Source organism: Ixodes scapularis, unplaced genomic scaffold (assembly GCF_016920785.2).
Source record: "Ixodes scapularis isolate PalLabHiFi unplaced genomic scaffold, ASM1692078v2 PGA_scaffold13__105_contigs__length_92229423, whole genome shotgun sequence".
NCBI lineage: Eukaryota > Metazoa > Arthropoda > Arachnida > Ixodida > Ixodidae > Ixodes > Ixodes scapularis.
The window spans coordinates 89470469-89495616 of NW_024609839.1; the positions used below are offsets into that span (position 1 = coordinate 89470469).

Genomic DNA, 25148 nt, shown 5'->3' on the forward strand with positions numbered 1-25148 from the left:
AAAAATTGGGGGAAAAGCTTAAACAGTAATGTATTTCATAATGTGATATACTAAAAAAGACGGAGTGCGTAGTTAAGCTGGCGATAGTAAATCATGATGTTTAAAACCCAAGACTTCTTTTCCTGCGCCTTTTTTACCTCAAAGTTTCCTATTTATCCCTCATCACAATCTCGAGTTGTAAATACCATAATGATTTTAAGTTTAGAGTCCACTAAAGGTCGGTGAGAGAATATAGACATATAATAATTTTTCTAGTAGATCATTTGACTTTGTCAAAGCTTTTCACTGAACTACACTGTGCGTCGACAAGGGTCACAGTCTCTGACAAAAATGTTTTCTTTCTACAGCAACTGCTTTCCTCTCATGCTTCAAGACACTTTGTCGTCTTTGCTGATTCATGGCTCTAATTCGGTCATAATGGAAGCTCGTGAGGTCAGTGTCATCTCACAATACAACAGCAGCAGCTTTGGCGACCTCCGGCAAAGGAAAGTCGTGCGTCCGACAGATCGTCTATTTGCGTAGCGCTGCAAGTTTGGGACATACTACATTGTAATTGATTGAGGACGTTTGAAAGTTTAATGAGAGTCTAAGACATGCGTTTTTTATAAACCAGTTCCTAAAATGAACTAGAATAGAAATGCTCTGGATGCCAAATTCAAATGTAAAAGGTGCATATATACCAGACACATAATGCAAATTCAAATTTCAAAAAAAGTATTAGTGACATCTTTATTGATAAAAATACAGATGGCTTCTTCAGTTATAGCGCTTGAAGCTTTTCTTAGAAATTATACAACTTCACTGCAAGTAAACTAGGCAATAAGCATGTGTAAGCATCAAGTCAGAAGCTCATTTAGTTACTCTGGCAATTCACGATCCCTAAACCACCATTCCTGCTCCGTTTATTAAAAGCAGATGCTACGTATGAAGTATAGCAATTACAACAATTATCAAATATGTGAAGCGCGCAGACACTAGCGGGTAGTCCACGAATTGTATCTGTTGCCTAAGCTCTACGAGAGCCCATTCTTGAAACATGTCCTCGAGCCCGGGATTCTTTGAACCTGGCACAAAACTCCTGAGACGGAGATTACAAAATTAAATTTTCAGAAAACAGTATACAGTCTAGCATGAATTAAAAGAAAAAGAAAATGTATCTATTTTCTACGAATAAAGTTGCGAGACAGACTTTGCAACTTGGCTCGAGCTGCACTGGGCATTTATTTAAGAGCTCCTTAACGTCGAAAGTGAAGCTAAATTTGACGGGAAGCGTTTCCCCGCTAGCAGGAATACTGAATTGGTGTAAAATTATACACCAATCAAATTTCGTAGGTTCACTAAATATAGCGCTTTATATTTTCGCATTACACGCTTTTGGGACAGCCTTTTCTTTTCCGAAACAAATAGAAGGAAATCATGCTTCAAACGTACCGACAGTTGAAATAACAGCTGTTAGACACACTTCTGTAGAAAATTCGAGAGACCGTCAATTTCGAAATTCTTTGCCTATGGATTGCATTTTATCATTGCGTCTGCACCAGACTTACAGGACACCATAGCATTTTAAGCAATTTTTGCAGCATAATCTACTTAAAAAGCTTAAGAAACTTCAGCATTCTTTGGAACCTAAGCAGCTTAAAGGACAACTCTTGTCCAAATTGTCGAATTGGGGATTACGACTGTTTTCAGCCCCTGCAGTCTCCCTGATTAAGAAAGTATAATTTTTTTTCTCGGCATTTTGTTTAGTTTTCTAAATATCGCGGCTCGAAGTTTTGTTTCGGACGTCTACGGCAAAACCGAAACTATATATCTGCTAGAGAGATGGCAACACTGATCATCAGCCGTACGGCCGCTTCGTGACGTCACCGCGGTGCTGTGGTACGCGGTACAACGTGCGGAATGAACCGCAGCTTCACAGCGACGAGACGTCACGTGGGTGCACCACCCAGTGTTCCTTGACGAAAAGCTAACCCGCCTGCCACCCACTAAAGAGCAGCTGGGTGCATCTCTAAAAGTGATTTTAGTGGAATTGTGGAAAGTGATTTTAGTGGCTTCACTTTAACGTAATATTTCGGCTGTGATCATATTTCGTGCAAATAAAGAGATACTAGTCATTTATTTTGTTTTTTGATTCCAACCGGAGTTTCCCTTTAAGTAACGTAAACAGCCTATGCTACCCAAGCTTCTTATGCGTCCTAAGCACATTATGCAACCTAAGCAACTCATGCAACCTAAGCAACATAAACGACTTTAGTCACTCAAATTAAAGAAGCACTAAGGTGTTTTTTGAGATCGTCTATTTATGGCGCAACCCCAATCAAGTCACCCTAAGCACCCTAGAAAATCCAACATTACAATCGTGCGCTATACTTTAGCCTAATCAAATGCGATGAAACATTGCGACGCGCCCCTTTTTCTGAGATATCTAGAAAAAGGGGTGTGTCATGAATTTCTGATCGTATTTCTAATTGCCTAAAATGTGATGCGTGATCACAATTATAATTTCAGAGACGCAGGGCGCGCGTCGATTGAATTATTGCCGTAAAGACAAAATCTCAAAATTTACTTTAGTGTCGCTTTAATTAAGCAACTTAACCTTGCAAACCGAAATCTCGTGGAACGGTTCCTTCGATGATTTCGTTTAGGTAAGCGGTGACCGCCCCGAACGTTTCATGCAAAACCTTGCCGGGCAAAAGTGGCAGGGGGCGCTTTGTCGCGAACTCCATCTCTTGACAGATGGTGGAAGCCCTCAGGGTACTTCCTCCATGCTGAAGAAAGTTTTCCTGTGAATCAATGATGTCCGTTGTCCTGGTGGTGAATTTCTGCACAGTAATATTGCGAGGGTTACAAAATAGGATTTTACGTTTTCGTATAAATCCGAAACACTCCAAAAAACACACACCGGTCAAATTTTCGTTAATCCCGATTTATCGGATAAACACCGAGTTTTGAAATCACGATGTCAAAAAAAAAAAAGAAAAAAAGTAAGAAACGTAGCAGCACGGATTTAGGCCAAGCATTGGCCAATGTCTTGCGGTGGTCTTTTGGCCAATGCCCATGAAGTGCCCATGCATCGGCCAATGCTTGGCCGATGGGTGATGGCCAGTGACCAGTGGCCAATGGCCAGGGAGAGGCCAGTCATCGGCCAATGGCTGACCACTGTCGGGCCGCTGGCCGAAGAACCATTGCCAGTGATTGGCCAATGATTGGCCAAATCTTTGCTTCTTGAGTCTACAAATTGTTTCGGTAGAGGGTCTGAAAGTATGAGCTCCTATATTCTATTGGAGATGGTGGGAGGGCAGTTGGTGAGTTTGAATCACTAAAGCATTTTACCCGATGCAGCAGGCAGAGTAGGTGAATGGGATGGAAAGGAAACGAGTTTCCCAGCTTCTAGGGCCAAGAGGTTTCTGATTTTAAGGTATGGACGTCTAGTTAAGGAGCACTTTTCTGGAAGTTTTATCGTGGGACAATTAGTGATATCAACGACGAGGGCGCCAACGCCGAATTTATATACCACTCGATAGTTTCATTAAAATAAATTCGCCTTCATGACGGGACATTATTTTTAATAAATTCCGAAAAACTTTGCATATAGGACGAAAAAGAAAATTCCGAAAAGCATCTCTCGAATTTCACAATCAATAAGTTCCGAAATAAAGAAACTCTAGTTATAATTTATAAAGTACCTGAATGTACCGGCTTTGATTGCGAACACGGAACCCAAGTTTTTGCTCCGCATACAAAAACTCCTCATTGCAGAAAGCTGAACCTTTATCGAAATAAGACGCTAGCGTTGAGACAGAACGTCAGAGTTTGAGAACATGACGTTACCTGGATCAAATATTATCACAAATGACAGACGATGAGGCAGAAGAAAATGGAATGAACTAAAGATTTAATGGGGCGAGCTTGTGGCAGAAACGAAAAAGAGAACACACGTCGAGAGAGCAGCAGCGAGCCTGGACGACGGAAGCAGCAAGCGTCGGTACGTCGGCGTAACAGCTGGCTATCGCTAGAGATAACCTGGGAATGAATCGGCAATACAGCGATCGGCTCCTTGCCTACTATGCTTGCCTGTCATCCCGAATATTCGACCTAGAATGTTTCCGCAAGAGCTCCCGGGAATTGAACCCAGGGCCCCCACGCGAATGTCAAGCGCGGTAACCACTCGGCCACCCATGTGCTCGCTCGCCGACGAGCGTGGCACTACTCCCCCTTTAAAGAGAGTATCGTGTCGATGCCACGTGAAAGGAAAAAAACAAACAAAAACAGAGCATGGCAAACAAAATAATAGGAAAATGCGGAGGCTGGCTATACACAGTTTTATCAAGAGTTGCAGAGGATCATAGTTCACAGTCTTATTGTACGTAGTACGTCCTGAGGCGAACGACGTGAGCGACTTCAGGTCGTGGTGGGCGGCTTGATGATTTTCTTGTTCTGTCGGGCATCACCTCGCTGTTCAGCTCCCTGAGGCGACCAAGTACCTTGTAGGGTCCAAAGTGCCGTTTCAGCATTTTCTCTGAGGCCGCGTCGACGGATGGTTGTCCCCATTCACACCCTTCCTCCGGGCAGGAAGTGGACGTCCCTGCAACGAAGGTTGTAGCCGCCCGCGTCGACGCGTTGCTGGTTTTGAATCAGGTGTCGGGCGAGCTGGCGGACTTCTTCGGCCCGTTGAGCAACCACCTGGGCGTCGTCACTCTCATAGTCATTTGGCTCATGGGGCAGCATAGCGTCGGGAGTGGTCGTTACCTTCCGACCATGTACCAGCTCGCAAGGTGTAAATACAGTGGTCTCTAGAACCGCCGTGTTGAAGGCGAACTTGACGTAGGGTAACACCTCGTCCCACGTCTTGTGCTTTACGTCGACGTTCATACAGCCATCAGCCCGTTGGTCTGCGGATGGTACACAGTGGTGCGACGTTGGCCGATGTGACTGAGCCGAAATATATCTTGGGTCAGCTGTGCCATGAACGATGATACGCGATCTGTAATCAGAACTTCGGGAGTGCCATGCCGTAGGACGATGGACTCGATGAAAAACTTGGCGACTTCAACAGCACTCTCTGAAGGAAAGACTTTCATTTCTGCGTACCGCTTGAGATAATTTGTGGCAATGATTATCCAACGGTTTCCCAGGGTCGACTGCGGAAAAGGGCCAAGTAGATCCTTTCCGATCTGCTTGAACGGTGTAGTTGGCGGAGGAATTGGCTGCGGGAGACCTGCCGGCTTCGTCGGCGGATTTTTGCGTTGCTTGCACTGGTGGCATGATCGGGTGTAGAGATGGACGGTAACGGTGTAGTTGGCGGAGGAATTGGCTGCGGGAGACCTGCCGGCTTCGTCGGCGGTTTTTTGCGTTGCTCGCACTGGTTGCATGATCGGGTGTAGAGATGGACGGTTTTGGGGAGCTTGATCCAGTAAAAATTTCCACTAATACGGGCCAGTGTCCGGCTGTAACCAAGGTACCCAGACGTGGGGTCGTCGTGACATGCTTGAAAGATCTCCTTTTGAATGTTGGTCGGAATTACCAGCAGCCATGGCAGTTGTTGTCCCCGAATTGCTTTTTGTAGAGTACACCTTGTCGAATGGCAAAGGTCGGCAGGGCTCGTGAGAAAACATGCGGTACGGTACTCCCGCGCCCTTTTAGGTGCTCGATTCATGTGTTTCGTTCTCGTTGACGTTGTTCTCTTCTCGTTGACGTTGTTCCATGTCGTCGGTGTTCACTGCTCCTACGAATCACTCGTCATCGTCGTCGCTGCTACCGGAAGGTGTTTCAAGAGGGGCCCTGGACAGGCAGTCGGCGTCGCTGTGCTTGCGGCCTGACTTGTAGACTACAGTCATGGTGAACTCTTGTAGTCGGAGACTCCATGGTGCGAGGCGCCTTAAAGGGTTTTTGAGGTTCGCAAGTCAGCAGAGCGAGTGATGGTCTGTGACTACGCGGAACGCGCTCTGTACAAGTACGGCCGGAACTTCGTGATTGCCCAGACGACTGCAAAACATTATTTTTCAGTCGTGGAGTAATTTCTCCCCAACTTGGACAGTGTTCGACCTGCGCAGGCGATGACTCGCTCGGTGCTTTTTCGCACTTGAACCACTACCGCTCCAAGTCCTGCATTACTAGCGTCCGTGTGAATCTCGGTTTCCGCATCCTGATCAAAGTGTCGAAGAACAGGAGGAGTCTGGAGTCTTCGCTTCAGATCGTCAAATGCCTGCTGCTGCTCCTCGGCCCATCCGAACTTCTCGGTGTCATTCGTGAGGTTTCTGAGCGGTTCGGAAATCCTTGCAAAATCCCGATCCAAGCTCGATAGTAGGCACAAAATTCAAAGAATGTTCGCACGCACTCCTTGTCTGTCGGCGCTTAAAATCCCGCGACGACGCTTGTGGTCGCTAGAGTGGGGGCAATCCGACATTCTTGGAGGAGGTTTCCGACGGTTGTTTTTAAAAAATCCACATCCAGGAGTTGCCGAACTTGGTTTTCCAACGAGGTAGGGCAGAAGAGCTGTCTCGGTGGGAAGTACGAAATGCCGACAAGGAACGTCGTGCTGACGGCGAAAGGGATCTCCGGGGGGAAGCGGGTGCTGGTGGCGGCGGGCGATGCAGGTACTCCTTGATGTCCCGCGCTCATTCACCGCTCCTCGGATGGTGTGTTTGTGTTTGTGTGTGTGTGGGGGGTGGGGGTGCGTTCGGTGCGAACCCACGAACCCTAAGCTGCCGGTAGGGGTATCGCCGGTACACGAGGTCGGCTTCCCCGCAGTGGCTGCACAGCGGGCGTCGGTCAGCCGTGCGCCACACGTCCGACTTCTTTGGTGCAGGAGGTTCGGCTCGGACGTACGAAGCTTGTTCCTCAGTGCACCGAGCGTAATGCGGCGTAGAGGCTTTCCGTCAAGGGGGCACCGAGTGCTGGTACTGGCGCGTTGCTGTCGGCGATCGTCGGGCTATGGTGGCGTAGCTCAGGGTCGGTTGCTGGAGCGGCGCAGGGTTGACAGGAGCCGGTGGTTCGACGGCTCTCTGAAACTCTTCTCGCACGACTTTGTCGATGGACAGCGATCCTCGGCAGAAGGCACCAGATTTTTTAGTTCTTCGCGTACAACGTCGCGGATGATCTCGCGAAGCTCGTCGGCGCTGTCTGATCTCGGAGCGACCGATGCCAGAGTTGAGACGTCGTTGAGCCGATGCTAGTGGCGATGTTTGTTGCTTCGGCAACAAACCCGTCAACTATCGTTGGAGGGTTGCGGACGAGGTCGCCGAAGATGTCGCTCTTCACGAATCTCCGTGAGAAAGCTTAACGTTTTCTTGTCGGTGGCATGCGGGTCGGCACGTGCACTTAGGCATACATCATCTACGAAGTTGGTTACGCTTTCGTTGGGTGCCTGAATCCGCGTTTGAAGCAGATCCTCCGCCCGCTGTCGTCGGGTATTGCCTTGTAAAGGTCCACTTTTAACTCGGCCACGAGATATCCCACAACGTGAGCGAAGCCTCGTGGTTCTTGAACCAGTTCCTCGTAGCAGCTTCCAGCGAAAAGTAGAGGTTCTGCATGTACTCCTAGGCAGTCCATCCATTGTGGCGTGCAACGCGCTCGTGGTGTTAGACCCAGTCCTCGACGTCCTCGTGGATTTCGCCTTCGAAAGGCGTCGGTGTGCAGGGGTGACAGGGAAGTAAACGACGGGGGAGTACGCAGTAGGAGTCTCAGTTTGCCGGTCCCGGGAGCTCATATTTGCTTTGACCTTCCCCTTAAAGTCCGGTAGATTTTTTGGTGTGGCGGCTTTTCTGCTGTCGCTTGTCTCAGCGGACGGTCTTCTTGAGCCGGGGGCTGGGCTTGCGCTGCGATACCTTGGAGGATTACGCTTCATAGGCCGCGGTACCCCGCACCTCCACCAGAAATGTCACGAATGAGAGAATGAGTCGGAAGAAAACGAATTGAACTAAATATTTAATGGAGACGAACTTATGCCAGAAACAGAAAAGAGCAGGACACACGTCGAGAGACCAGCAGCTAACGTGGACGATGGAAGGAGCAAGCGACGGTATGTCGGCGTAAAAGCTGGCTATCGAGAGTGAGCACGAGTGAATGAATCGGCAATTCAGCGATCGGCTGCTTTTCTGCTATGCTCGTCATCTCGAATAGAATCTTCGAGAAAGAGCTAGGGCGAGGCTGACTGACCAGGTCATTCTGGCCTCCTTACGCACGGGGTAAGAGCGTAGGCGAATCTTCTAGATGAACGAAGACGCGTATCTCCTCGATCATGCACGCGGCAATATAAAAAGAAAGAAACGATTTTTGAGTACCAATGTCCACCTAAGCACAATTTTGTCAAAACAAGACATTGTGGCAGACTTGTGCCTGTCTGAAATACTATAGTCAAGATTCTGTGTTCGAAGAACTTTTGGTAGTATTTTGGCGTGTTTCAAATACATTTCCTCTAAGGTATTTTTTACTCGATCTAAGTGAATTTCTCACTATCTTGTACTCAGCATCTCAAACACATTTTTCAACCCTTGGAAGAAAATATGCCTGGAACAATATACGGAACTAGAGATCGTTAATCTCGAGGAAAAACCTGAACCGATTGCATACTTGGAGCCAAGCTACCGAACAAAATAACTGGAGATAAAGCACGAGCAAAACGCAGCCTCCAAATGCAAACAAAAGTCCAAAGGGACAGCCCCAAGTATGGCCGCCTCTATGCGTCTTATTGTCCGTTTTTTTTTCTCTTTCGTATCCCTGAATGGCATATAACGCTTAGAGCTTGCAAAGTTCTGGTGACGTCCTCCGGATTTTACAGACTGACTCCCCCTTTTTCTGAAGATACAGTTGTTTCTTAAGTGGAGGATTGTAATGCCAACGATCGGAACGTTCAGAATGGAATATTTTACGCATTTTCCGGTTCAGGAGGTTTTGGCATGGAAATGTATGAGCAAGTTTTCAAGCAAGCGCAGACACTCCCTCGCCCAAGGAAGCTAGATACTGCTGGCTTTATTGACCAGCATTGACCTACGTTGGGCTTTACTAAAGCCACTTTTCGGCCTACTGTGGCTTAACGTTTGCTCCCGAGCTCGTTCAAAACTTAAAAAATTAGGAACAGCGCGCAAGAGGACGAGGAAAACGAAAGTAGAGCACAGGACGAGCGCTCCTCCCGTGTTCTACTCTCGTTGTCCTCGTCCTTTTGCGCGCTATTTCTAATTTCTTAGGTCATGAATTAACTTGCCTGGATCGCCACCTTAACTCGTTCAAAAGCGTTCCTTTTATCTTCCGAATGCGCGCATTGTTCCATCCTCAGAATCCTCAAACGCAACTTCCGCGTCTGCTGGGGCCAATCATTTTTAAACTGAGAGATTCTGATCCTGCAATCTTGACCTGAATGCGCCAATAATGGTTTGAGCTCATTAGGAAAAGGTGCGAGGTAAAGGGTACGTGACTTCATGGACATTCTCTTGTGTTACCTTTGTTACCCTCTGGACCTTCATACTTTCTTAACAGTTTGAAGGTACAGGCGGTCCTCCTTGCCTTTGTCTGGGGGAACTCGCTCTTGGAGGTTGATCAGCGACAGAGGTTGCTGTCCTCGAGCCGACGCTTCTCCTGAGTGTGCACGTGTGTCTCACTCGCGTACTCGACAAATCTGGCTGCCGGACCGACTTCTAGTTCGGTTGTTAGGGATGTGCAATGCCGGGTTGCGTGTCAAACCCGGGAATCACGGCGAAGCATATTACGAACTCTTTGCGGAATACGTCATCAGCCATGCCTACCGCCAAACGAAAGCACGCCAGGTGCCATATTTAGGATTCGTGAGTCCCCATTGTTCCTAAAATATTTCTACGCTCATTGTGTTGCATATCCTCATATGTCTGAAAGTATACTTCGATTGCAGCAGCTAAATCGTTTCTATAAATTCATGAATATTTCATGAAAATGTCATTTTCAGCGAAGCCATTTAGAGCAACGCCTTTCGACTTTTATATTCTAATGTTAACAGCTTGCAACCTACTTGCGAAGTATCCTCAAAAGTAATTGAATTATGTTTTCAAAGAATTTTCACTTCACTTAAGGTAATTACTGATAAAAATAACTCGAATACGATCGTAAATACATTTTCAGATAGTTATTTTGTGCCTTATCTTGATACTTTTCTTGAGTATTTGGCACAATTAACACTGCATTGGCGCGTGCCTGTGGCATTAATTTCGGTGAAAAAAAAATTCTCAGCGAGAAAGAAAACAATATTGGATTTTTGTTGACAAGCTTGTTTCACTGAAATAAGCGCCACAGGCGCCTACCATGTCATTTCTTGTTTCGACATAATTAGGCTGGGAACTTCGACTCATACAAAGAGACTCGTTTTTCTCTTTTGTCTTTTAGTCCGAGTGACATCACGTTCTGAAACTTTCAGAATATATCAACACCGCTGTCACATTCTGATGGGGTTTGAGCTTTTTAGAATGCGCAGTTTAGTTGTGAAAGCCGAAAAAAGGGGCTTGATTTTCTCTATCGAAGCAGGTAGATAGAGCAACGGCGGGGCACAAGGGAGCTGTACGCGTAGATGAGATAATATTGACAAACGATATTGTAGTTTGGAATCTGTGCAGACTTCCCTTTTTATCAGGATGGGGAATAAAAATTGTGATTATTTATATCGGGATTTGGATCAGACAACTTTTACTACGATTATTAAAATCAAACCTTTCCCCTCAAAAAATAATCCCCAAAATGTTTTTGATTTTTCATTTGTCTATCATTTGATTCGTTTTTTTGTAAATTTGTTTTGAGGACTGTAGCTGGTTGAATACGAGCGGAAAGCAGTGCACTTCTGAGGAGATCGGAAAGTTCAGCACTCTTCCTTCCTTGCACCTTGTTTTTCAGTTACGTAACATTTTATTGCAACCAAATCGGAACGCGAAATACTAAGTGAATTAAAGCTCTTTTAACTAGCTTAAAAATAATTATTTTCGAAATGCCATGTTTAAACTACAAGTAGTGATAAAGAATCACTATTTTCTAGCTACAATGACTTGAATCAGGTTAGTCTGATTTAGATAACATAAATCGGGTTGAAGTCCAGTAAATTGATTTATTTTATTTTTCTAAATCACGATTTTTTCTAACTTGCTTTCTGTGCAAGTAAACAACTTGTAATTACAGCCCTGAGTAACGATCGTCTTTAATGCTCGGATGGATCGGCGGGCTCGTTGGTAATCCAAGCATCAATTACCAACTAGCCCAAGCATCCACAGTAACGGCCGTCTCTAAACACGTTTGTGGGTTGCTGAGAAGTTGAAGAAAAATAATAATTGTAACCCTGAAGCGACGGCACAAAACTTGTCTAACAAAAGTAAAACAATTATGTTATTGTTTTTGCGTCAGACTAATGCTTTAAAACAACACAAAAAATACTAGCCACAGCGTGAAAAAAAGAAAGAAGAAAAAAAGCCTTGAAACCATATCTTTATTTTATCTGTTTAAAACGTTAATTAAAAAAATTATTAGCCGGCTTATCGTGCCGTCATTCCCCTACTTTATGTACCCTGACCGCATAACTAAACTGCACAAACATCAGTAGTCTAGGTTTCACGTTTTTTTAAACAAATATTTTTTTATTTTTTTATTTATATGGACCTATTGATTACCTTCCACAAGGTAGACAGAAGCCGATTGTATGCAGCAGCGTGATTCATCTTCTCTGAAGTTATTTTAAGCAGCGCCTTAAGGTCGAGTTTCCCTGTGGACAAACGAACAAGAAACGGTTTCAATGCCACAACACGTTATCCCTTAAAAATGTCGCCCGAGTTCAAATCTCGGCTTTATAAAGCGAGTAGGACTATAGTTAAGACACTGCTCGCACCAGGAAGGTAAACACCAAACACCCATTGGAAGGGGTACGAGTGCTCTCAGGCTAGGTGGCGCGAGCTACCGCCCTATAAGAAGAGTATGGCAACAGCCATCGTTTCGTTTAACCCTGTCAAACAGACCTTATCAGCAAACCTATATAGTAAGCGCGATAAGCGTAATACATGGGCTTGACAAAATATTATGATCTAGATTTGCATCGCACCGGGGTGCGATCATGTATCACTACTGCTTGATGCACGTTAAAGGGATCCTACAACGAAATTTTGGCGCTTATTGTTTGGTCTATATGTGTTCAAAGGAGCAGTATCACATCGAACATACCAATATCTTGTTAAAAAAGTCTCGAAAAGGAATTTTAAAACGAATTAAACGATTAGCAAAGAGCACCTGGTGGATGTCGCTATTGGCTCGCTTGTAATGCCCGTCTAGGAACCTTGACAGCTAGTGAGTCGTGACGGAGGTTGTCTCGCCTCCGGCCACGACGAGAGAATTGTGGAAGGAGGAACACCCCTCTTCCCGAGAATGTCTTTTGTGTGTCGCAGAAGTCGCTATTGTCCCCCTACAAGATTACAGAAGATTAACCCGTCACTCAAAATTCGTACAAAAACAGCCGCTTCGGTGGCTGGAACGAGTAGGCCATCCTCTCGACGTCAGCCTCGCAGCAGCTTTACTCGTCCCGAGACAAATTACGTCACGACTCTGCAGGATGTGACGTGCTTTCCGCTGGCTGTTCTCCGAGCGCTTGCCAGAGTGGGCCGTTTGTAACGAAAAATACAACCACCAGGCTCAAAATACAAACGTGCGATTGTCATTTACGGATATTGTGGATCATATTCAACCTAAGTTTGAACACGACGGGCATATTTCAAATTTCGTTGAAGTATCCCTTTAAAGACGAGCAGTCGTATTGGCCCTGGCTATATTTGCTATCAACAGCGTAAACCAGTGTCGCCATACCTCAAAGGTAGACCGGCCTTACAGTGTCTAAGCACCAACGTTGAATTTGTTTGTTTTGGACAAAAATGGCCAAATCCCACCAGGCGCCGGCTACTCATTACGTTACTCATGGCGTGACGATGAGGGGCAGCACGTAGTGCCACGCACAACCCTTACTTTAAAAAAAATGTATTGGTGTAGTGCAAATTACAGGACATTGCTGCGATAAAGTTTCAGGCAAGTGGCTTGGAATTACTGCAAACATGTAGACATAATACGTTAGAGAGTAATGAGTACTGCAAACATGTAGACATGATACGTTAGAGAGTAATGACTCACTAGTTTCGTCTGTTGCGCAGACGAAACTAGTGAGTCATTACTCTCTAACGTATCAAAAATATTCTCGGATAAACTGATTATTGACTGCCCACGTATTGAAAGGTGCCATAGAATAGGTCGAAAACACGACGATCGTTCACGTCCTGTCATTATGAAACTCCTTGATTTCCGCGAAAAAATGGAAGTATTGAAAAATTCTTTCAAGCTCAAGGGTTCAGATATTCGTATATCGGAAGACTTCTCTGTTCATGTCCGTTCTGTTCGAAAGAAAATATGGGATGCGACGGCCTCTTTCCGTGACAGTGGCTCCTCCGTCCGCCTTCGATATGATCATGTGTTCATCAATAATGAGCGATATAATTGGGATGTTAAAACTAATACTCTGGTTAAGTGTTCCGACTACTCCGCCCAGTCTACTGCCACCGCCCCATCTACTGGTGGTCGTTGACTCGGCCGCGGTTTAAAGGACGGTTTAAGTGAAAATCTTTGTGTCTTGAATGTTAACGCCAGAAGTTTAGTAAACAAGTTCCCCGATTTTCTGTCACTAATTTCTTCCCACTCTGCTCACATTATTGGAGTCACTGAAACATGGTTACATGATGGCATATACGACACCGAAATTACACCCTCTGGTTTCTGCGTGGTTAGAGGTGATAGAAAGTACGGGCGTGGCGGTGGCGTCGCACTCTTTTTAAAGTCCAATATTAAATTTTCAGTTATACAGGGTCCTCCCCAGATTGAATCAGTGTGGTGCAAACTTAATGTGGATAATATATATTTAGTTGTTGGCGTTGTCTACCGCCCTCCCGGCTCTCCCATTGATCAGTTACATGCTTTATGTGACTTTATGTACGAGCATAACCTGTCTTCTTCCAATTTAATATTAATGGGTGATTTCAATTTACCTGGCATCCAGTGGCCGTCTTTGTCGCTATCTGGTCCTGACGTTCAAATATCCAGAGAGTTAGTGAACTTTTCTTTGTCATTTGGTTTAAAACAGATTGTTCAGGAGAGCACGAGAGAGTCGTCAGTTTTAGATTTGGTATTTCTTAGTATACCTCTTCTAGAAAACCATTTTGAATGTGAAGTCGTTGACGGTATATCAGATCACAGGGCAGTCTTTGTTTCTGTTGCTTATCCTGTCCCTAAAACACGTTTTGTTTACCACACTTTTCCTGATTTTAACCGTGCCGATGATGTGTCCATAATTGACTCATTAAGCTATTCCTTTGAAGTGTTTGAACAACTTAGTATCTCCAGTGACGTGAATGTACTCATTACATTTTTTGAAGACTTGGTTAAATCGTGTATCCAGCGATTTGTGCCACTCAAAACCAAAAAAAGTAACATTGTCAAACCTTGGATAACAAGAGAATTATTACATTTATCGCGACGGGTCGGCAGACTGCGGAGTGGAAAACGTTGCGCTGACCCAGTAAAGTCTGCTCAGTTTATTCAAGCTAAGGAGGAACTCCGACTAAAAACTAATTCCGCGAAGGACTTCTATTTCCGTGTTACCTTACAAAACTTAATAAAATGCAACCCTCGAAAATTCTGGAAATCCATTTTACCAGGCAGCACAACTTCAAACTCGTTTATAATTAACGACGTAACTACTATGGACGCGCTGACAATCGCTACAGCGTTTAATACGTACTTTCAGTCAGTATTTACAGTTGATAATTTCGAAGTTCCTCCTTTTACTCATGTTTCGCAGTCTGCGGTTGACGACATAGATGTGAACGTTCAGGGCGTACTAAACCTGATTTTGAAGTTAGACACTAAAAAAAGTCCTGGTCCTGATGACATTCCTAATTCATTTATTGTCAGGTACTCCCAATGGTGCAGTCGGTATCTCACGGTTATTTTTCAGAAATCACTGTCAACGGCCACAGTTCCTTCATCATGGAAACTCGCAAAAATTATTCCCGTATACAAATCTGGCAACTCACAATCACTGTCAAACTATAGACCAATTTCTATAACGTCACATTCATGCAAATTATTGGAACATATAGTCTACAGGCATGTAATAGAGTTTCTCGATACTAACAATATTTTATGCGATTTCCAACATGGTTTTCGACGCGGTTATAGTACTATGACACAACTAACAGAGTTTGTTCATGATATCGGTCTGTCTCTTGACATCGGTAACCAAGTTGATGCGATATTTATAGATTTGTCAAAGGCTTTCGACACCGTTCCTCATTCTAAACTCCTACACAAGCTTAACCTAATTCTAAATAATCATCACCTTGTGAACTGGATATCCAGTTTTCTTTCCCAACGGTCTCAGTTTGTCTACTTTAACTCATCCAAGTCTAGTACAGTTGACGTATCATCAGGTGTTCCACAAGGGTCAGTTCTTGGACCGCTACTTTTCTTGTTATACATCAATGATTTGCCACGCTGTATTTCCACTAAGGTCCGACTTTACGCTGACGACTGCGTACTATATCACGTGATAAACTCCTCAGATGACCATATAACTCTTAACAATTCTTTTGTGAATTTTTGTACGTGGTGTAAAACCTGGCAAATGAACCTGAACTTTAGTAAAACGGTTTTTATGACCTTTTCTAGGCGTTCATCACCTTCTGTGTTTAATTATTCATTTGACGGGTTATGCCTAGAAAGAGTTTTTGAATATAAATATCTTGGCCTCCTTTTCACGCCTGATTTATCTTGGTCTAAGCACATTGATACGACATGTAACAAATCTCTTAAAAGACTTGGATACCTGCGGCGTACCTTACGTGTGGCACCACAAGATACTAAGCTTTTAACTTTTAAAACTTTGATTCGCCCAATCCTCGAATATGGTTCTATTATTTGGTTTCCCTACAAAGAGTCCGATATAAAAAAGGTCGAATCAGTACAAAAGAAATCGGTACGTTTTATTTGTCGTCGGTATGACAGAAACTTTTCTCCTTCTTCTAATCTTTCCGTGTTAGGCCTAAGACTTCTTTCTGAGCGTCGTGGTATCGAGCGCCTAAAGTCTCTGTATTTCATGGTTAACTCATCACGTTTTGACTCGTTACATAACTACATAAAGTTTCTCGAGCCAACTGCAACTAGGAGCCACCATGAATTAAACATTTTACCTTTTCATCCTCGTACTGATATGTTTAAATACAGTTTTTTTCCTCACACCATTGAACGCTGGAATTTATTACCAGGAAACATCCGATCACTACAACCAGATGGATTTCTGTGTGCCGTTGACAGTGGTCCACAGTGATGTCCGGACCGTCTGTGTTTACCTCCCACTCCTGCCATAGCCCCAGTGGGGCTGCAGTATGTATAAATAAATAAATAAATAAATAAATAAATAAATAAAAAATATTTAAAATTTCAACAGTTTTTAACTTTTTATATATGTGTGCAATAAAATTTCTTTTGTTCAATTCAGGAATAATATCAGTTGAAGAGTGTCTACGTATTCAAGCCATTGTATCTGAATACTGTCAGCGCATGACACGAGAACAAGCTAAGACATTCAAATGAGATTCAAAATATTCTAAACATCATGCAGTGATTGTTACGTAGATTTTATCAATACAAAAAACAACAGGGATTTACTCTGTTTTTCTAGCTTTTACCATTCCCATTTTACCCGGGACCACCTTTGCGTATACTCATGCTGTTATTTTTTTTCTTCAAATCCTGCATTCACTTGTCTGCTGCGACTTTTACTCGAGTATGTTTGCATAATCCAGCACACGGCATAGTAGTCTCCTTGAGTTCTTGACGAAGAGGAGATCCTTAGTTATGGGCTATGGTGCCTGGAACGCGTGTCCTCGGCCGGTGTGTTTATCGCGTGCAAAAAAAGGTGGTCCCTCGATTTCCACTTGATGACGTCATGGAAGTGCATGTTGTCGAGGACCGCGATCCTGGCGGCGGCGTCCCAACAGCGGTGGTGGATGCGTCAGTCGCCTGCTACGCTGCACGTCGCCCTCCAGCCTGACAGACCACGGAAGCTTCGGCAGACAGAAGTCGGGACGCCCCGACGACAGCGACGTTCGCGTTCGATCGTGCTTCTCGCCAGTAATTCTACGACCAACCGCCAGGACCGCGACCTCTGACAGTGCGGCAGTCTGGCTTCCGTGACGTCATTTGTTGCCTCTCAGGGACTACTTTCGAACCTATGGGCGGGACGTTGGACGCTAAACACATCGGTCGAAGGCGCGTTCCATACAGGTATCGTAGACAAGACATCCGTCTGCTTTGTTTCATTTCTCCTCATCGCTATTAGAAACAATAATGATAAAGCCACAATCACACAGCTCATACATCGTGTAAAAAACACGGGGTACGCTACAGGCATGATGCCAGAATTGCCCGCGGACCCGCCCCAGGTACATTCGAACCTTTTTTTTTTTTTCATCATACATTACGTTTTGAACAAGTCAGTTTTTTATATCATTATTGTCACGAAACCGCCATACGAGGAAGGCCTCAGACAGAGTCTGCAGGCTGCCTCTTTTACGATGTAGTAGCAGCGTAAAAGCGGCTAGAAAGTTCAAAGAAATAAAGTAGAAACGTCCCTTGGGCCACGGACGGAGGGCCCCTCTTTTTCGCTACTGCGAACAGCGCAAAGAACTCACCGTGTCTCGTCAGCGGCGACGAGCTGAACGCGACAATTTCGAACGGACAGAGGCACTCCGTCTCGATGCTCTTGGTCAGGGAGGACAGGGCGTCTTCGGCAATGCAGCCGGGGGACAGCGTGACGAAGATGTACAGCATCCTTTCTTCCTTCGAGAAGTGGGTCCGACAGGTTTCGACGGAAGGCGATCGGAACAGGATGGCAGTCAGGCGATCACCGTTAATCGTTCGGCTGTTGTACTTGAAACTCGAGTCGTTCCTACCCAGGAACGTGAAGACGCTCCCGCATTTTTTCACTCGATCGCCAGAGTCTCGAAGGAGTACCGGGTCGACGTTTTGCCACGTTTCGTTGCCCACGAGACACCGGCGGTTGGTTCCACCTGAAATATCGAGTCCTAAATAACTGAACGAACTGGTTCTTTAGATCGATGACTGGATAGATGCACCCCTTGAATCGGGCGGTGACTTGTGCCACCCAGCCAAATAGTATATTCTAGCTCCAGATTAAAAGATCTCTAGTCAGTTTAATCCGTTTTAACCGTTATCTGTCCCTTAAGATTAGTCACCATTCCTCTCATTTGTTTTAAACTAAGCTGCTTTACTTATGTAAAACGTTTTGTTTTACGGATTTTCAGGTCCCTGAGGTAGTCAGCCTCCCTGCGAGAGGTCAGCGCCATCTGCCGGCAAATCAGAAAGCGTGTTTGGTGGCCTTCTAGAAGCCTATAACGAGACGTTGGTTTAAATGAAGACCTAAAAAGTTGCCGAAACATAAAAGGAAAAATATTGGGTTGATTGTATGTTTATACAGCCTAGAACTTAGTCTTCCTGAACGGGCGACGAGTCTCCGAGCTGTAGGTGAGAAATTTAGCCAGTGCGGTACAACCGCTAGCCTGGGGTCTTTAACGTGCATCACGCAGTAGTGATACACGACCGCACGCCGGTACGATGCTCATCCAGATCGAAACCGACAGGGGTGGGGATTGAACCCAGGATCCCTGGGTTCTGCAGCGCAAACTTTCGCTCCACGTGCTCCGAGCTGGTGTGCGCTAGCTCACCCGGTCACCGATCCCCCAAGCTGAAACATTATCGACAGCAATAGACAGCAACTCTGTTGTCCTGGTATGTTTAACACTGTTGCAGCCCGTAACAGCTATTACGTCTGTACCACTGCCGCAAAAAAAAAAAAAAAGACTGAACATATTTGCGGCGTGTTACAATTCAAACACGTGAGTGCCCTCGGCTCCATGCTATTGTTGACTGCTGATACCGTACCGCAACCGCATCAAAGATGGCGGACAGCGCGTCTTATGCTACCACGCACGCGCATAAACGACTACGAAAAAAAAAAGAACAATACGCATGGTCATAGATAACCCTGGGAAAGGCTCATTTACCTTCCTCGTGCGAACCTTAGAATAACCTGCGGGAAGACTGGAACCGATGTTTTGCTAAGAACATTTCGAAGCCGAGTATCTCAGAGAAACATCTGTCGGCAGTATTATCCAAGAGGTTCCTTTAATTGTCTTAGTACCAACTTGGACTGCCTTTTGTGTTTTGTCTGAAATGTCTCCAGTGAACGGACCAAGTTGAATACGATAAATAATATCTACGAGTAAGCAAACATATGATCGCTGGAATAATTTGCGGTGTTGACTTTATTGCCGAACTCAGTTAACAATAAATTGGCCTAAATTTAGATCAAGGCTCAACTTTATTGTTTAAAAAAAAAAAACAACAAGACGGTGTAAACAAAACGTAATACAGTCGTGCCCCTATAATATGGAATACGTAAGTATCGTACTCCGTTATAATACAATATTTTCGTAGACGAACTGGAAAAATATATAATTTTTTTCTTCTTATAATGAACAACTCCCACTATATAAACGAGGCAACAAAATGTTTAGTTGGGCTTGTTGGTTCATGACTGGAAATGAGCGCCAAAGGAATGGGGACAGGTGAAGAAGTGGACGAAAACACGGGGCGGACACTCGCAACAGAAATTTTATTAGAAAACACACATGCTTAAATACCTAGGTATATACCTAGGTACTTAGGTATTTAAGCATGTGTGTTTTTTAATAAACTTTCTGTTGCGAGTGCGCCCCGTGTTGTCCACTTCTTCACTTGCCCTCGTTCCTTTGGCGCTCATTTCCAGTATATAAACGATATTTGATGGGAAAGTGTCCATATTAAGCTGCACCTGCTTCGAGTTATTTCCGAATGTAAAATATCTAAGCTGAGTTTTTCACCTGGCAAGTTAAAGAATCGTTTAATGCGCCCTTATTGTTTATGTTGTTCTTCCGTGCTCTTGCTTGTTTTGTTTAAATGCTGGATTTTAACAACTCGCTACAGTCTTAACGGCACCGACCTGCATGACAGTGAAAGTTTTAGAAAAATATGGCGGCATATATGTAGATCATATAGCAGCAGATTAAGCTTAAAAATGCCCCGTTTTTTCAGTGGAAAACGAGACTATACACGGAGGCAAAGTTTTTTGGCCTTCCCGAGGGGAGGACTGGCGCGCCAAGCTTTTATCAGCACTAAAAAGGGGAGAGGGCACGCGTGCTCGTACCTTTGACTTGATTGCCAAGAAAAGTTGCCCGCCGAACATAGTTACGCATGGTGATTGTAGAAACTCTTAAGAAAAGACGAATCACAGTTTTTGGGAAGCATTTTCTAACCATTACGATGGTGCCACTTACCGATGAAAAGCCTGCCTTCCCCTTCTTCAATGACTTCCCCTGAATCCTTCCGCACTTCGAGTAAGGTTCCAGCTAACGGACTGCCGAGGGGGACAGCGCTGTGAACAGAGCGAGCACTCTCTCAATAGGCCTGTTGCACTCGAGCAGGGGGCGCGGGCGCATCCACAAGACGCGTCCATGTAATATTGGCTTCGGCGTCTGCAAGACGCGTCCATAATGGTGGTGTTGTAGCGTCCGGTGACTCGTGCGCCATGTTCAAATACCAGCGTCTGTCAGCATCTGTTCATGCTCGTAAAAAGAAAAAAAAAAGTGCCCCAACGTTCTATTGGAACGCTAAGAATGTATTCCTTTCAGCTGTTACGTTCATGTTTTCTTTCAAAACGCCTCTCCGCAAGGCGAGGGAGCGTACGAACGCGCAGAGCGGGTCCCGTTTGTGTGCTGTCCTCCCTTCGCCCTCGTGTTTTGCTGCGCACGCGCAAGTTTTACGAAGCGACTTAAACATATTCGATTTTGCTTGCGACGGGCGCTGCTCAAAGCGTCTACGCGACGAGAAGCTGAGGGAGAGGAGGGTACGGGGAGCGCACGAGGACGCCGGAACGGCGAGCTCTGATTCGAACGATTAGTGGGTAGACGCAAAGCCTTGGTCTCCACTGCCCTTGTTGAACGCGTTCGAATGCGAGAGCCAAATGGCGGACGCCTTCGTTCCGCGTTTTACTGCGTTCCACGTGTGCAGTAGAGACAAAGGTAGAGCAAGCTTTAGGTCTACCATAGGATAGCTATACTGTATACCGACAAAGCATGGCAGATCGCCACAAGAGGCGGCCGCCGAAATGGAAAAGGTGGAGCGGCAGACAACGGACCAGATCCTCGCGATCCGAATCTGCGGCCTGGCACTCTATGGCTCCGTCGTCGAACTGCCGGGCTTTGTGAGTATAGGGGAGGCTGGGGGTCTACTTTACCCACTCATAGTTCCGGCCAGAGCTCTGCGGTCTGAAGTTCCCGCGCGTTCGCGTCTTCTCCTCTGGCTCACTTTCTCGAACGTAAAGGGCGGTTTCTCGAAACGCCTTTTTTCTTCCGGTAAACCGCTTTTCGCCACGGTGAAGAACATCGTCCGCCAGATGAACTTTTTTTTTTTTACACGCGGACGACTAGTTATTTTTCGTGTTGGTGAGGCGCAAAAGCGTGGCCACTGACTACGTCCGCGACAAAACTCAGTGAGGGCGATCGCGGACGTATACTTGGGCTGCGGAATTCCAAGCTTAGTCCGATTTGTTTCCTTTCGTAGTCGCCATCGACGGGTCAGCGTCTACTGGGGTCTTCATGGCCGCCGACGGGTCGCCCTCTCGATTGCCGGCAACGTCCCAAGAGCCAATACAGACAGAAATGTATAACACTCGAGTTCCAGATTCTGCTCCTTTGGGTCGCCGCCTGCTCCGGCAGACGAAGTCGACCATGATTCGTGACGGAAAGAATCTCGACTGCGCTAGAAAGCACTGCCTCCACGCATGAAAGAAAAAATACGGTACAAGTTGTTCAACATGGCGGCCGGCAAGATTTCGAGCTGGAAGTACATGTAATAGTGGGAGAGGCAAAAAAGAAAAAAGGAGAAAAAAAAAGTTTTTCTTTGCTTGTTTTTAAAAACCCAACACAGACCAAATTTCTTTTAATTGACCCCGTAAGTGATGACGTCACAACATAGCTCTCCGCCCAAACAAACCGTTGCTAGGGTCGTTGCTATGGACAAATTCATGGGGGCTCGACTTACGGTAAAGTAAACTACATTTTGTAAGCATTTTGTTTGCTCAATGTGTAATTATGAAGACTTTTTCTATCGTCTCAGTACCATAAAGCGATGACAAAAGCCCGTGATAAAGTTTGACAACCGGTTTTGCATTGCTAACAGACGCCACGATGGCTTAGTGGGTTCTGTGGTTCTTTTCGAGCGAGTGCGCGACTACGTTGAATGAAGTTGGTGACAATCGACGAAACTTGTATTCTCAGTGTCAATCTTTGTGTGGGATTTCGGAAGTGAAGAGTTCTCGTACGCAGCTTTTATCTACGTTCGACGTTCGCGAACGCCTTTCCGTGCAGCTCGCTTCCGCAATATTTGAGAAGTTGAGATACACTGTGAAGCCTCATCACGTAGGACGACGACGTGAAGTGTACCAAGCTCGAAGTGCGAACCAGCACACGTTGCGAGGATTTCTGAGAGCACAGTTCTTCAGTGCACATTCCACGAACTGTCTGCAATATATAGAAATTGCATGACCGAGAGGGAACACCTTCCCTATTTACCCGCCCCTCCGCTAGAAATCTCGCGAATGGAAGATGCTCCTCGAGCTTCAACTAAAAATAAATTCTTAATCGGCGAACTTGTGCTAGAGACGAACGAAGGAACACGTCGAAACAGCAGCAGCGTGCGTACGTCGCGGAGTCGGCGTGACAGCTGGCTGGAGTGAATGTGCCTCGTCGTCGGGGGGATCTGAGTGAGTCGGCAAAGCTCACGCTCGACTTTTTATTCACCACACTCGGCACTTCGAACATTCGTCCTGGAATGTCTGAGACTGACTAAACAAGGCCATTCTGGCTTTCTTTTTGTAATCGGAATAAAGACCTTTGTGATACAAAAAAAAAAAAAAGAAAAAAACTGTGTGATACAAAACACAAACGTACATTGCGAGCCTGAAAAACGAACTTCGGGGTCTCAAACATTCATGTAAAGGCTGGTTTACACATCTGCGTTGGTTGCGTTCGCATGCAACCGAAACGACCGTAACGACAAAGTCACCGCGACAAGTGTTCGACGTACACAGCGTGGCAAGCGATACAAGGGGTAGCTTTGCGAAGCAATTCATGAGTCACGGTTGTTGCGGGGTGTTTTGGTCGTTGAAGTCGTTACGGTCGCATGCCAACGCAACCGTTGCAAATGTGTATACAAACAAGCCTTTAGATTTAAAATAAATGCTCCCTCATTACAAGGCTTGTCAACTAAAAGTAAAAAACAGGGCGCCCGACACTGCTTTGATATCATCTTCTAAACAGATGCATTTTCTCGCTGTATTTTTAGCAGACATCTTGGATGCTGAGGCCAGATACACAAAACGGTCTTACGCCAAAAGTGTGGGTACGACAAAATATAAGAACAAATTTGTATTCACGAAACAAAATTATCGCAAGACAGCTCCGGAGCTGTCTTGCGATAATTTTGTTTCGTGAATACAAATCCGCATGGCCGACTGCGTCGCTCAGTTCCTTTACAGTGGTTACTTAGTCGCGACGACCAACGAACCCAACAGATATGTATTTTTCTACGTGCTCTTCTCGCGCGTCCCGACTTCAAGCAGTGAAAAAAAAAAAGAAGAAAGAACTACTAAGAAGCGACCACAACAGACATGATAGCTGGATCCACAAATATCCGGAAAAAGCTACAACGGTAACGATCCCACCTAGCAAGCGACCGCCAAGGGCTAGTTCAGCGAGCTCGGCAGAATATAGGCGTAGCAAGGCACTTCGACCTGTTCTGATGCAGCGTTGCTATGGTGCCTGGAACACGTTTCTGACTGGTGTGTTTACCGCGCCCAAAAAAATGAAAGCCGTTTACAAATCCCTGTAACGCCGAATTCGAGCGCAGCTCTTGAGGAGGAGTAGGGAAGGGTACTGAGGGGGGTCACGTCACCTGCGGGTAGTCACGTGACCTCGGGGGGTCACGTGACCTCGGGGGATCACGTGATCTCGGGGGGTCACGTGACCTCGGGGGGGGGGGGGGTTACGTGACCTCGGAGGGGGGGGGGGGTCACGTGACCTCGGGGGTCACGTGACCCCCCCCCCCCCCCCCCCCCGGTTACGCCGACGCCGACGCCGCTCAGGCTGGAAACGGGCCCCTAAGAGCTGCGCTCTAAAAGTGGTCCTTAGATTTCCGCCCGATGACGTCATAGAAGTATCATGCTGTCGCCGGTGGCGACCCTGGCGGCGTCCCAATAGCTGTGCTGTATGTGGCAGATGCCTGTTCTGCTGCAGGTAGCTCTCCACTGTGACAGTCCACGGAACTTCTGGCAGCCGGAAGTTGGCACGCCCTGACGACAGCGACACCCGTGTTCGCTCGTGCTTTTCGCCAGCGTTTCTACGACCCACCGCCAGGATCGCGATCTGCGACAGCATGACACCTCGGCTTCTGTGACGTCATTTGTTGCGACTTCAAGACCACTTTGGATGCATGGGCAGCATGGGACGCTAAACACACCAGTGGAAAACGCGCTCCAGGCACCATAGCGTTGCTCCGACGGTCCGTGGCCAAGACCGTCTGCCCATGACCGGCTGGCGTGCTGAATGGAATATGGCCGCGCGACCCTTGTGGACCCTTCCCGTTTGAATAGTTTGATCGCTGACCTCAACTTTAGATTAAGAGGTCAATGTCTTCTCCTTGTTATCCCCATGTTTTCTGAGGCAGCGGTGACGAACGCTGTCGTTGAAATGGGACTCTCATCGATTCTACCTCCTTGTTTTGTATGATATAGAGCTCAAATAGACGCCGTATGGATTACCTTCGCAACATATGGTGTGTACACTTTGTTATTAGTAGGCTACTTTTATTCCGACACCACGGTACGCCAGCACTGTCGAGGTAGAACAGTTCGTGGGAGTTACGCGATTCCGGTCCAACCCTTCGCGACCGAAGCGCTTACCAAGGCGCGGCCCAACAGCGCGAATCCAGCAGTTCGATCA

The 25148-nt window shown here is 46.0% G+C and overlaps 1 protein-coding gene across 1 annotated transcript in view; it reads right to left on the minus strand.

Annotated features, from left to right (window-relative positions):
• Positions 1 to 2591: 2591 nt before the first annotated feature.
• LOC120841897 (beta-alanine-activating enzyme-like) overlaps positions 2592 to 25148 on the minus strand; it is a 40681-nt gene continuing 18124 nt past the window's right edge. The window contains exons 4-7 of the mRNA XM_040212898.3: positions 20427 to 20524; positions 17724 to 18101; positions 11616 to 11707; positions 2592 to 2822 (exon numbers count right to left, since the gene is read on the minus strand). Coding sequence (XP_040068832.1) covers positions 2592 to 2822; positions 11616 to 11707; positions 17724 to 18101; positions 20427 to 20524 — 799 coding nt within the window. The remainder of the gene's footprint in view (positions 2823 to 11615; positions 11708 to 17723; positions 18102 to 20426; positions 20525 to 25148) is intronic.